General features: G+C 41.9%; 1 protein-coding gene across 1 annotated transcript in view; it reads left to right on the forward strand.

Moving 5' to 3' along the window:
- Window positions 1-1787, forward strand: part of cul4b (cullin 4B) — a 61287-nt gene extending 59500 nt beyond the window's left edge. Inside the window, exons 19-20 of the mRNA XM_059977001.1 lie at window positions 59-211; window positions 459-1787. Coding sequence (XP_059832984.1) covers window positions 59-211; window positions 459-554 — 249 coding nt within the window. The 3' untranslated portion in view covers window positions 555-1787. The remainder of the gene's footprint in view (window positions 1-58; window positions 212-458) is intronic.
- Window positions 1788-12970: the final 11183 nt, after the last annotated feature.

Here is a 12970-nt window from a genome sequence, read left to right on the forward strand (position 1 = left end):
AAGATTAGCCTGATCATATTATCTGTCAAGTATTGCAACTGTAACACTTTTTTTGTAGGTTGAAGAGCAGGCCAGCACCACTGAGAGAGTATTCCAAGATAGGCAGTATCAAATAGATGCTGCTATTGTGCGAATCATGAAAATGAGAAAAACTTTGAGCCACAATCTTCTTGTATCTGAAGTATATAACCAGCTGAAATTTCCAGTCAAGGTATGTATTACGAATATTTTACTTAATTGATTTGTCAACGTAATTTTTCACCCTCAAACTGTTAAGAGATAATCATGTTTGTGAATTACTAGGCATTATGTGGGTGGATGCAGGAAATGAGGTTATGTTCCTTGTAGGCCATCAGTTGAGAAACCATTAATTCTGTTAAATGAAATCAGAGTTAGGCACAGTCCATCATGCTATAATTTTCTGCCATATTAATAACATTTCCTGTTTTTTATTTCAGCCTGCTGATCTAAAGAAAAGAATTGAGAGTTTAATTGACAGGGACTACATGGAGAGAGACAAAGAAAATACCAACCAATACAACTATGTGGCGTAGAATTTCAGATGAAGACAAACTTCATCAAGCACTTCAAAATTTGGGTGATCAATAGCTTAGTGCTATGATGCTGATCCCAGTAAATGAGTTTTTAGTTGGTATTGCTGAGAAATATATGGAAGATGGCATTACTGAAATAAATGGGAGAGAACTTCTCTGAAGGAAAATGCACCCACCCAGAGAGTACTTTGTGAATCTCTGCTAATGCTATTGGACTTCAACATGTTTGAGGTAGCAGTGGTCACCAAAACCAAGTGTGACCCCTCCCCCTGTTTCAAACTAACATTTGGTAATTGTGAAGAACGGATGCAATTCTAAGCTGCACCTCATCAGTACACCTCATCAGTTTTATCTTCTTGATTAGCCACAGCATTGTCGAATTGTTTTGAGTTGTGTCCATGTTTATTGGAGGGAGAGCTTGTTTTATTTTTCTCTTTTTCTTGTAAATGAGCACGAGTCTTCAAAGTTACTTAACCTCATTAGGCATCCCACTAGTGTCATGCACACTTGAAACTACATTGAGAGAAGCCTAATTGCTCACTATTTCTGAAAGTTTATTTTAACATTAATTTTAGTATTGCAATGGAATAATCGATATCAATCCCTAGTTGTGAACATTATCTTTACATGTTTTATTTTACAAATATGGATTTTGTTCAGTTTTTGCCAGCATTTTTGACAACAAAGGAGGTGCCAAAATGGAACATGGGTAATAAACTATTGTCTGTAATGCAGTGATGTCTGTTTTGTATTTTGACCCTGCTGGAAATTTCCAAAGCATTTGCCATGTTGTATTTATCATTTATCACAACAGTAATAGATTTAACCACTGAGAATGCAGCAACATTTGGAGATTTATGGCCGGACATAACCTTTATCAGGGTGTGGACTGCAAAAATAGTTTTTTTTTCAACCTTTACTCAGCTTGGGTTGTGTAAAATCTTGCTCGTTTCCTGTACTATTAAACCTTTTTACTTTGGAGGGGAGGAATAGGGGGAAGAACCTGATTTAAAAAAAAGTCTGTTAAACTGCTCAGTTCTTTGGCGAATGTGAAAACTAAACATCAAATGCACAACAAGAAGCCTTTGTAATTACAAGCTTGCAACAGAGGTGCACAAAGACTACTGTGGCTTTTCCAAATGAAATTGTTATATATGTACATATGTGTCCCTTACCGAAAGTGAATGAGGTCCATATTCAAGGTTTTTGTGTTGAATAAATATTGAATAAAGAGTTTTTGTGTAATAAGTGTAATTAATTTCCCCTTTCTCTTCCAAGGTGATTAGGAGGTTTGGAAGAGTTTGTTAATTCTGCTGTAACTAAAGTCTCTGGAACTATGAATTAATTTGGTTTGGGGAAAATTAGTCAGGTTCTCCTTCAGAATGCTGACGGTACAAATTTCTGTTAGAAAGACCACTTTACTACTGGTTGCAAGTAGGGTTATCATGGGATAGAAAATAAAACCAAACAGAATAAGAACAGGGCCTTCAGCCCACAATATTGTGTTAAACTAAATCTTCCTTTTTACACAAATTCCATATCCTCCATTTTGAGTTTGTGGGTGTGAGAGAAAATCTGCACATTTTCTGTGAATTAACCCTCCCATTTTCAATGTAAGTCCCTTGGTACAAGACGTTTCAGCACTGGATAAAAGATTAACAACTGTCTATCATTTTATAAACTTGTATTAGATCTCCCCTCAGCCTCCACATGCTTCCTATAATGGCTGCAATAGTCCAAATCGGAGTTTTATAGGGCTAACTCTTGAACTTGGTGCCTCATGTAATAAAGGCAAATAATCAATACCACCTTACAAACTTGTGCAAACATTTTCAGGGAGCTAGGACTTGAACACCAGGATCCCATAAACACTTTAAGGGTTTTGTCATTAACTCTACCTGCCCTTCACATTTGATCGCCCAAAGTCCAACACTTTAAATTGGGCCAGATTGAACTTTATCTCTCCACCCTTATCTGCAACTGATCTATAATCCTATTCTATCATTTTGGCAATTTTCAATATTAAAAGTTCAAAGTAAATTTGTTATAAAACCATGTATATGTCATCATATACTACCCATTTTCTTGCAGGCATTCATAGATACAAAGAACTGTAGAATCAATGAAAAACTACACAGATGCTATTAATATGCATAAGAAGACATGCTAATTATATTGAAAACATGAGTTTAAGTGTCCTTGAAAGTGGGTCCATAGGCTGTGGAATAATTCATTGTTGAGATGAGTGAAGTTATCCACATTGATTCAGGAGCCTGATGGTAGAAGGGTAATAACTGTTCCTGAACCTGGTGGTGTGGGACCGAGAAGAGAACATGGACTGGATGATGGGGGGGTGGGGGGGTCTTTGATAACTGATGCTGCTTTCTTGTGGCAGCGGGCTTTGTAGATGTGCTCAATGGTGGGGAAGGCTTTTTCTATGATGGGCTTCATTTATTACTTTTTGTAGGCTTTTTCATGTGCATTAGTGATTTCATACCCAGCCATGTTATGACCAGTAAGGATAGCCTCCAATGTGCACCTGTACAAAGTTCTAGATGACATCCTGAATCTGCACACACTTCTAGTTAAGTAGTGGCACTTACATGCTGGTCCTAGGATCGATCCTCTGAAATGATAACGCTGAGGAATTTAAAGTTACTCCCCCTCTCCACCACCAATCCCCTGATTGGTTCATAGATCTCTTGATTCTTCCTCTTGTCAACAATCACCTCTTTGGTTTTGTTAACATTGAGTGAGAAATTGGTGTTATGGCACCATTCAACAAGAAATTCAATCATTCTACATGCTGATTTGTCATTACCTTGAGTCTGTGTGGATAGGTCTCTATCAGCTTTGCACATCTGGACACTGCAATTTTTCCCCATTCTTCTTTACAAAACTGCGCCAACTCTGTCAAATTGCATAGAGATAGTGAGGGAACAGCCCTTTTCAAGCCCAGCCACAAATTCTCAATTGGATTGAGGTCTGGACTCAAACTTGGCCACTATAAAAGATTAACTTTGTTGTATTTTAAAACAATCCTGTGCAGTTTTGGAGTCATTGTCTTGCTGGAAAACAAAGCTTTGCCCAAGTCACAGTTCTCTTGCAGACTACATCAGATTTTCCTTCTGGTTTTCCCTGTATATTGTTGCATTAATTTTATCCTCTGCTTTCACAAGCCTTTCAGGGCCTGTGGAGTGAAGCATCCCCACAGCATGAAACAGCCGCCAACATGGTAGGAATGGTGTGTAGTGTTTGGTTTACGCTAAACAGCATATAGTCTGATGGCCGAAAAGCTGAATTTTGCTTTTGTTAAACCATAGAACCTTTTTCCAGCTGACTTCAGAGTCTCCCATGTGCCTTCTGGCAAACTCTTGCTGAATTCTTTTTCCAACAGTGGCTTTCTCTTTTCCACACTTCGTATAAAGCTGTGACTGGTGAAGCACCCGGGCAACAGATGTATGCACAGTCTCTCCCATCTCAGCCACTGAAGCCTGTAACTCCTCCAGAGTTGTCAAAGGTCTCTTGGTGGCCTCCCACACTAGTCCCCTTCTTGCACGGTCACTCAGTTTTTGAGGACGGCCTGCTGTAGGCAAATTTACAACTACCATATTCTTTCCATTTCTTGATGATTGACTTAACTGTACTCCAAGGGATATTCAGTGACTTGAAATTTTTCGTGTATAAATCTCCTGACTTGTGCTTTTCAATAACCTTTCCATGGAGTTGCTTGGAGTGTTCCTTTTTCTTCATGGTGTAGTTTTTGCCAGGATACTGACTCACCAGCAGTTGGACTTCCCAGACACAGGTGTATTTTTACCAGTCATTTAAAACTCCCCGACTGCACACATCTCCAAAACCAGTTCTCCATTTAACTAACTATATGACTTCCAAAACCAATTGTCTGCACTAGTGATGATTTGGTGTGTCATATTAAAGGGGGAGAATACTGAAGCAATCAACTATTTTGTGTTTTATATTTGAATTAGTTGAGATCACTTTGCAGAGAACTGGTTTCCCTTTGACACGAAAGAGTCTTTTTCTGTTGATAAGTGTAAAAAAACCAAATTAAATCCACTGTGATTCAATGTTGTAAAACAATAAAATATGAAAACTTCCAAGGAGGGGCGAATACTGTTTATAGGTACTGTGTGTATATGTATATAATTATATTTATATATAAACTCCCATTGAGGCCAAAAGGTTTAATTGCTGTGGAAGATTTCTTACTCCTGCGGGGTGTCTTTTCTGTCAAGCAATTGGGATTACTCTGCCTGGCAGGGGAAACTGGTGACTGTGAAATAATCTCAGGTCTGGGAGCTCTTTAGTGGCACTAATAGGAATTGGTTCTGGTACTGCAGGAAATGGTTCTGATAGCACTGGACACCTTTCTTCTTTCTTCTCCCAAATGCTCTTGGCATCTTCTGGACGTGTTGGCATCCCAAACAGCGCATGGCAATCTCCTCCATTCACTGATCTATCCCAGGCTACCATAGCTTCAAGCCAACACTTTCATTTTGACCACGTCTAGATGACGGGCATATAGTTCCTCTAAACCTTTAGCTGTCAGCCTGGATGGTACAATAAGTCTCAATCCCCACATAAGGCAACTTCCACCAAGGGCAAGTTCCTTGAAAAATGGTAAAAATGGGGGAACTGGGATTTCTGCTGCACATTCCAACCATTTAGTATGGCCACATAGACCTGAGAGTGTGGGATCCTTTCTGCATTCCCTTGGAATATCTCTGCTGTAATAGGGAAGATTTTCAATTTGCATTGGGGAGAATATGTCAAAAAGAGTGTTTTAGTTTGTAAATTTTTCAGATGTTTCCTTTTCTCAGGGTAAGCAAGACAATCCATCAGCATTTCCATGATTAGTCAGCCTCTAGAATTCAATTTTGTAGTTGTGTCCTCCCAAGAAATGGAGCCCATCTCAATATTCATGCTGCTGTTAGTGGAACACCCTTCTGTGGACTGAAAACGGACACCAGTAGCTGATGATCGGTAATGAGGGTAAACTCTCTCCAATACAAATACTGGTTGAAATATTTTACACAATACCAAACTGAAGGTGTCTCTGTCAATCTGTGCATAAATTTTCTCTGCAGCAGTAAAGGAATGTGATGTAAAGGCTATGGAGTATTCATTTCCATCACTCATAATGTGTGACATGACTGCACCTACACCATAAGGCGAGACATCACTGGATGATGTGGATCATAATGTGTGAGTACAGTGTCTAATGTCACCATTTCCTTTACCTTCTTGAAAGCCACCTCACACTGCTTTAGGCCATAAGACATAGGAACAGAATTAGGCCATTCAGTCCGCTCCACCATTTCATCATGGCTGATCCGGGATCCCACTCAACCCCATACACCTGCCTTCTCACCATATCCTTTAATACCCTGACCACTAAGGAAACCATTAACTTCCACTCTAAGTATACCTGTGGACCTGACCTGGCCTCCACCACAGTCTGTGGCAAAGCATTCCACAGATTGACTACTCTCTAGCTAAAAAAAATTCCTCCTTACTTCTGTTCTAAAAGGTCACCCATCAATTTAGAGGCTGTGACCTTTAGTCCTAGACACCCCCACCAGAGGAAGCATTCTCTCCACATCCACCCTATCTAGTCCTTTCAACATTTGGTAGGTCTCAATGAGCTTCCCCCACATTCTTCTAAATTTCAGTGAGTACAGGCCCAAAGCTGCCAAACATTCCACATGTTAATGCCTTCATTCCGAGAAACATCCTTGTGAACCTCCTCTGGACTCTCTCCAATGACAACACATCCTTTCTGAGATATGGAACCCAAAACAGTTGACAATACTCCAAGTGTGGCCTGACTAGGTGTTGTATAAAGCCTCACAGTTATCTCCATGCTTTTATATTCTATTCCCATTGAAATAAATGGCAACATTGTATTTGCCTTCTTTACCACAGACACAACCTGTAAATTAACCGTCTGGGAGTCTTGCACGAGGATTCTCAAGTCCCCCTGCACCTCTGATGTTTGAAACTTCTCCCCATTTAGATAATAGTCCACGCTATTGTTCCTTTTACCAAAATGTATTATCATGGCTTTGACTTATTTTATCATTAATCTCCAAGTACCCTGAAACCTCACCTTAATAATAGACTCCAACACTTTCCCAATCACTGAGGCCAGGCTACCTGGCCTGTAATTTCCTTCCTTTTTAATAAGTGAAGTGACATTTGCAATTTTCCAGTCCTCTGGGACCATGCCAGAATCAAGTGATTCTTATAACCATACAACAATCACAGCACGGAAACAGGCCATCTCGGCCCTCCTAGTCCGTGCTGAACTCTTAATCTCACCTAGTCCCACCTACCCGCACTCAGCCCATAACCCTCCACTCCTTTCCTGTCCATATACCTATCCAATTTTACCTTAAATGACACAACTGAACTGGCCTCTACTACTTCTACAGGAAGCTCATTCCACACAGCTATCACTCTCTGAGTAAAGAAATACCCCTCGTATTTCCCTTAAACTTCTGCCCCCTAACTCTCAAATCATGTCCTCTTGTTTGAATCTCCCCTACTCTCAATGGAAACAGCCTATTCACGTCAACTCTATCTATCCCTCTCAAAATTTTAAATACCTTGATCAAATCCCCCCTCAACCTTCTACGCTCCAATGAATAGAGACCTAACTTGTTCAACCTTTCTCTATAACTTAAGTGCTGAAACCCAGGTAACATCCTAGTAAATCGTCTCTGCACTCTCTCTAATTTATTGATATCTTTCCTATAATTCGGTGACCAGAACTGCACACAATATTCCAAATTTGGCCTTACCAATGCCTTGTACAATTTTAACATTACATTCCAACTTCTGTACTCAATGCTTTGATTTATAAAGACCAGCGTTCCAAAAGCCTTCTTCACCACCCTATCTACATGAGACTCCACCTTCAGGGAACTATGCACTGTTATTCCTAGATCTCTCTGTTCCTCTGCGTTCCTCAATGCCCTACCATTTACCCTGTATGTTCTATTTGGATTATTCCTGCCAAAATGTAGAACCTCACACTTCTCAGCATTAAACTCCATCTGCCAACGTTCAGCCCATTTTTCTAACCGGCATAAATCTCCCTGCAAGCTTTGAAAACCCACCTCATTATCCACAACACCTCCTACCTTAGTATCATCGGCATACTTACTAATCCAATTTACCACCCCATCATTCAGATCATTTATGTATATTACAAACAACATTGGGCCCAAAACAGATCCCTGAGGCACCCCGCTAGTCACCGGCCTCCATCCCGATAAACAATTATCCACCACTACTCTCTGGCATCTCCCATCTAGCCACTGTTGAATCCATTTTATTACTCCAGCATTAATACCTAACGACTGAACCTTCTTAACTAACCTTCCATGTGGAACTTTGTCAAAGGCTTTGCTGAAGTCCATATAGACTACACCCACTGCCTTACCCTCGTCAACATTCCTCGTAACTTCTTCAAAAAATTCAATAAGGTTTGTCAAACATGACCTTCCACGCACAAATCCATGCTGGCTACTCCTAATCAGATCCTGTCTATCCAGATAATTATTAATACCATCTCTAAGAATACTTTCCATTAATTTACCCATCACTGATGTCAAACTGACAGGTCTATAATTGCTAGGCTTACTTCTAGAACCCTTTTTAAACAATGGAACCACATGAGCAATACGCCAATCCTCTGGCACAATCCCTGTTTCTAATGACATCTTAAAGATCTCCGTCAGAGCTCCTGCTATTTCTACACAAACTTCCCTCAAGGTCCTGGGGAATATCCTGTCAGGACCCGGAGATTTATCCACTTTTAAATTTCTTAAAAGCGCCAGTACTTCCACCTCTTTAATTGTCATAGGTGCCATAACTTCCTTACTTGTTTCCCACTCCTTACACAATTCAATATCCTTCTCCTTAGTGAATACCAAAGAGAAGAAATCGTTCAAAATCTCTCCCATCTCCCTCGGCTCCACACATAGCTGACCACTCTGATTCTCTAAGGGGCCAATTTTATCCCTCACTATCCTCTTGCGTTTAATATAACTGTAGAAACCTTTCGGATTTACTTTTACCTTATTTGCCAAACCAACCTCGTATCTTCTTTCAGCTTTTCTAATCTCTTTCTTAAGATTCCTTTTACATTCTTTATATTCCTCGAGCAATTCCTTTACTCCATGCTGCCTATATCTATTGTAGACATCACTCTTTTTCCGAAACAAATTTCTAATATCCCTTGAAAACCATGGTGCTTTCAAACCTTTAACCTTTCCTTTCAACCTAACAGGAACATAAAGATTCTGTACCCTCATAATTTCACCCTTAAATGACCTCCATTTCTCTATTACATCCTTCCCATAAAACAACTTGACCCAATCCACTCTCTCTAAATTCCTTCACATCTCCTCAAAGTTAGCCTTTCTCCAATCAAAAATCTCAACTCTAGGTCCTGTCCTGTCCTTCTCCATAATTATATTGAAGCTAATGCTATTGTGATCACTGGACCCGAAGTGCTCCCCAACACATACATCTGTCAGCTGACCTATCGCATTCCCTAACAGGAGATCCAACACTGCCCCATCTCTAGTTGGTACTTCTATGTATTGTTGCAAAAAACTATCCTGCACACATTTCACAAACTCTAAACCATCCAGCCCTTTTACAGAATGAGCTTCCCAGTCTACGTGTGGAAAATTAAAATCTCCCACAATCACCACCTTGTGTTTACTACTAATATCTGCTATCTCCTTACACATTTGCTCTTCCAACTCACGCTCCCCATTAGGTGGCCTATAATACACTCCTATCAATGTTACTACACCCTTCCCATTCCTCAATTCCACCCAAATAGCCTCCCTAGAGGAGCTCTCTAATCTATCCTTCCAAAGCACCGCCATAAGATTTTCTCGGACAAGCAATGCAACACCTCCTCCTCTGGCCCCTCCTACTCTATCACACCTGAAGCAACTAAATCCAGGAATATTTAGTTGCCAATCACACCCTTCCTGCAACCATGTTTCACTAATAGCTACAACATCATAATTCCAGGTATCAATCCACGCTTTAAGCTCATCCACCTTTCTTACAATGCTCCTAGCATTAAAATAGATACAGTTAAGTTACTCTCCACCCCCTCCTCTCTTTTCATCCCCAACAATGCATTCAAATTTATTATCCTTTTCTTTCTTCTCCCCTACATCTTCGGGCTGAGCGCATCCCTTCTCCATCACCTGCCTTTCTTCCCTTACACACTGTCTATTTACTTGCTCTACTGGTGAACTAACCTCCTCTCCCATGATTTCCTCAAATTGATTCCCGCCCCCCCATCTTACTAGTTTAAAGTCTGCCCTGTAGCCCTAGCAAACCTCCCCGCTAGGATATTGGTCCCCCCAGGATTCAAGTGTAACCCGTCCTTCTTGAACAGGTCACGCCTGCCCCAGAAGAGGTCCCAATGATCCAGAAACTTGAATTCATGCCCCCTGCTCCAATCCCACAGCCACGCATTCATCCTCCACCTAATTCTATTCCTACTCTCACTGTCGCGTGGCACAGGCAGTAATCCCGAGATTACTACCTTTGTGGTCCTTCTTCTTAACTGCCTACCTAACTCCCTATACTCTCGTTTCAGGACCTCTTCCCCTTTCCTACCTACGTCATTGGTACCTACATGTACCACGACCTCTGGCTCCTCACCCTCCCACTTCAGGATATCTTGGACGCGATCAGAAACGTCCCGAACCCTGGCACCAGGGAGGCAAATTACCATCCGGGACTCCCGATCACCTCCACAGAACCACCTGTCTGAACCCCTGACTATCGAGTCCCCTATTACTATGGTCCTCTTTCTTCTATTCCTACCCTTCTGAGCTACAGGGCCGTCCTCTGTGCTGGAGGCCCGGCCACTGTCACTTCCACCAGGTAGGCTGTCCCCCCCCAACAGTACTCAAACATGAGTACTAATTGTCAAGGGGTACAGCCACCGGGGTACTCTCTAGTACCTGCCTCTTCCCCTTCCTGACCGTGACCCACCTATCTGCTTCCTGTGGCCCCGGAGTGACCACCTGCCTGTAACTCCTCTCTATCACCTCCTCACTCTCCCTGACCAGGCTCCCTGATCGAGCTGCAGCTCCAGTTCCCTAACTCGGTCCCTCAGGAGCTGCAGTTCGGTGCACCTGGCGCAGATGTGGACGTCCTGGAGGCTCGGAGACTCCAGGACCTCCCACATCTGACACCAAGAACAACAAGCTGCCCTCACACTCATACTTCCTGAAAAACTGAAAAATAACAAGAACTAAAAGATAAGCCTACTGTGCCTTCTTCCACCCAAGCCCCCTGAGCCCAAGCCCTACACTCTGCTCTCAGCGCACTCCACTGCCCACAAACGAAGCTGCCTGCTTCTTAAGGCTGTATTCTTTTTATATCTTCCCTCCTTCCCAGGCCTCCTCACGTGCCTGCGCAGTCCCGCCTCTCAGAACTCTGATCTGAGACGCAATTGGACAATTTGAAAATGGCCGCCGCCGCACTTCCTCTCAAAGCCTTGCTGCCCTCTTCCAAAAGAAAGGCCGTGAACAGTACATCTGTTATCTCTTCAGCAACCTCTCTCAGGACTTTGGGATGTAGTCCATCAGGTCCAGGTGACTTAGCCACATTAAGATCTTTGAATTTGCCAAGCACTCTTTCCTTTTTAATAGCAATGGCACTCACTCCCGCTGCCCGACACTCACGGACCTCTGGGAATGAAGGCTGATGCAAAATGCTCATTAACTTCATCTTTAATTTCTTTTTCTCCCATTACTATCTCATCAGCATATTTTATCAGTGGTCCAATATCAACTCTCACCTCTCTTTTATTCTTTATGTAACTGAAAAAACTTTTAGTATCCTGTTTTATCCTATTTGCTAGTTTGCCTCCATATTTCATCCTTCCCTTCTTACAGCTTTATTAGTTGCCTTTTGGTGAATTTTAAAAGCTTCCCAATCACCCAACTTCCCACTCACTTTTGCTACCTTATATGTCATTTCCTTGGCTTTTATGCAATCCTTAACTTCCCTTGTCAGCCACAGGTGCCTACTTCCACCATTTGAGAACTACTTCTTCTGTGGGACATATCTGTCCTGCACTTTGTAAACTATTTCCAGAAACTTAAGGCACTTCTGCTCTGCTGTCATCCCCGCCAGTGACCCCCTCCCATCCACCTGGGCAAGCTCCTCTCTCGTGCCTCTATAATTCCCTTTATTCCATTGTTAATCTGATAATTGTGACTTATGCCTCTCCCTCTCAAATTGCAGTATGAATTCAATCATATTATCATCACTATCTCCTAAGGGTTCCTTTACATTAAGCTCTCTACTAAGGTCTGGTTTATTACACAACACCCTCTCCCCGAGTCGTCTCAAGGACAAGCTGCTCTAAAAAGCCATCTTATAGGTATTTAACAAATTCCTTCTCTTGCATTCCGACACCAACCTGATTTTCCCAATCCCCTCACATCTTGAAGTCCCCCATTAAAATTGTGACATTACCCTAATTACATGCCTTCTCCACCTCCCTTTGCAATCTCAACCCCATGTCTTGGCTACTATTTGGAGGCCTATATATGATTCCCATCATGGTGTTTTTTTTTTAACCCTTGCAGTTTCTTAACTCCACCCACAAAGATTCAACATTCTCTGAAACTATGTCACCTCTTTCCAAAGATGTAGTTCCATCTCTTACCAACAGACCGCACCACTGCCTATGCCTTCCTGCCCATCCTTTTGATACAAATCATATCCTTCGATGTTAAGCTCCCAACTATGGCCTTCTTTCAGCTATGACTCAGTGATGCCCACAACAACATACCGACCAATCTCTAATTGCACCATGAGTTCGTCCACCTTATTCTGAATGCTACGCATATTTGAGTATAGCACCTTCAAACTTGCGTTCTTCACTCTTTTGAACTTTGCCTCTGTGGTACAATTTAACTCTTTGCTCTGTCTGCATTTGTACCCAATTACTGGTTTGTCAGTCTTTACATTCATGTTACACCCATCATCAACTTGTAAACCTGCTGGCTCAACCTCAGCTCTATCATACTGATATTATTAGCCATATTAGTTCAAACCACTCCCAACAGCTCTGGTAAACCTGCCCGCAAGAATATTGGCTCCCCCTTGTGTTCAAGTGCAACCTATCCCTTTTGTACAGGGCACACCTGACCCAGAAGAGGACCCAATTATCCAGAAATCTGAATTCCTGCCCCCTGCTCCAATTCTTCACACATACATTTATCTGCCTCCTCATTCTATTCCTCTCCTCACTAGCATGTGGCACAGGCAGCAATCCTGAGATTTCTACACTTGAGGTCCTGCTTCTCAGCTTCCTTCCTAATGCCTGTATTCTG

This window comes from Hypanus sabinus, chromosome 8 (assembly GCF_030144855.1).
Source record: "Hypanus sabinus isolate sHypSab1 chromosome 8, sHypSab1.hap1, whole genome shotgun sequence".
Taxonomy (NCBI): Eukaryota; Metazoa; Chordata; class Chondrichthyes; order Myliobatiformes; family Dasyatidae; genus Hypanus; species Hypanus sabinus.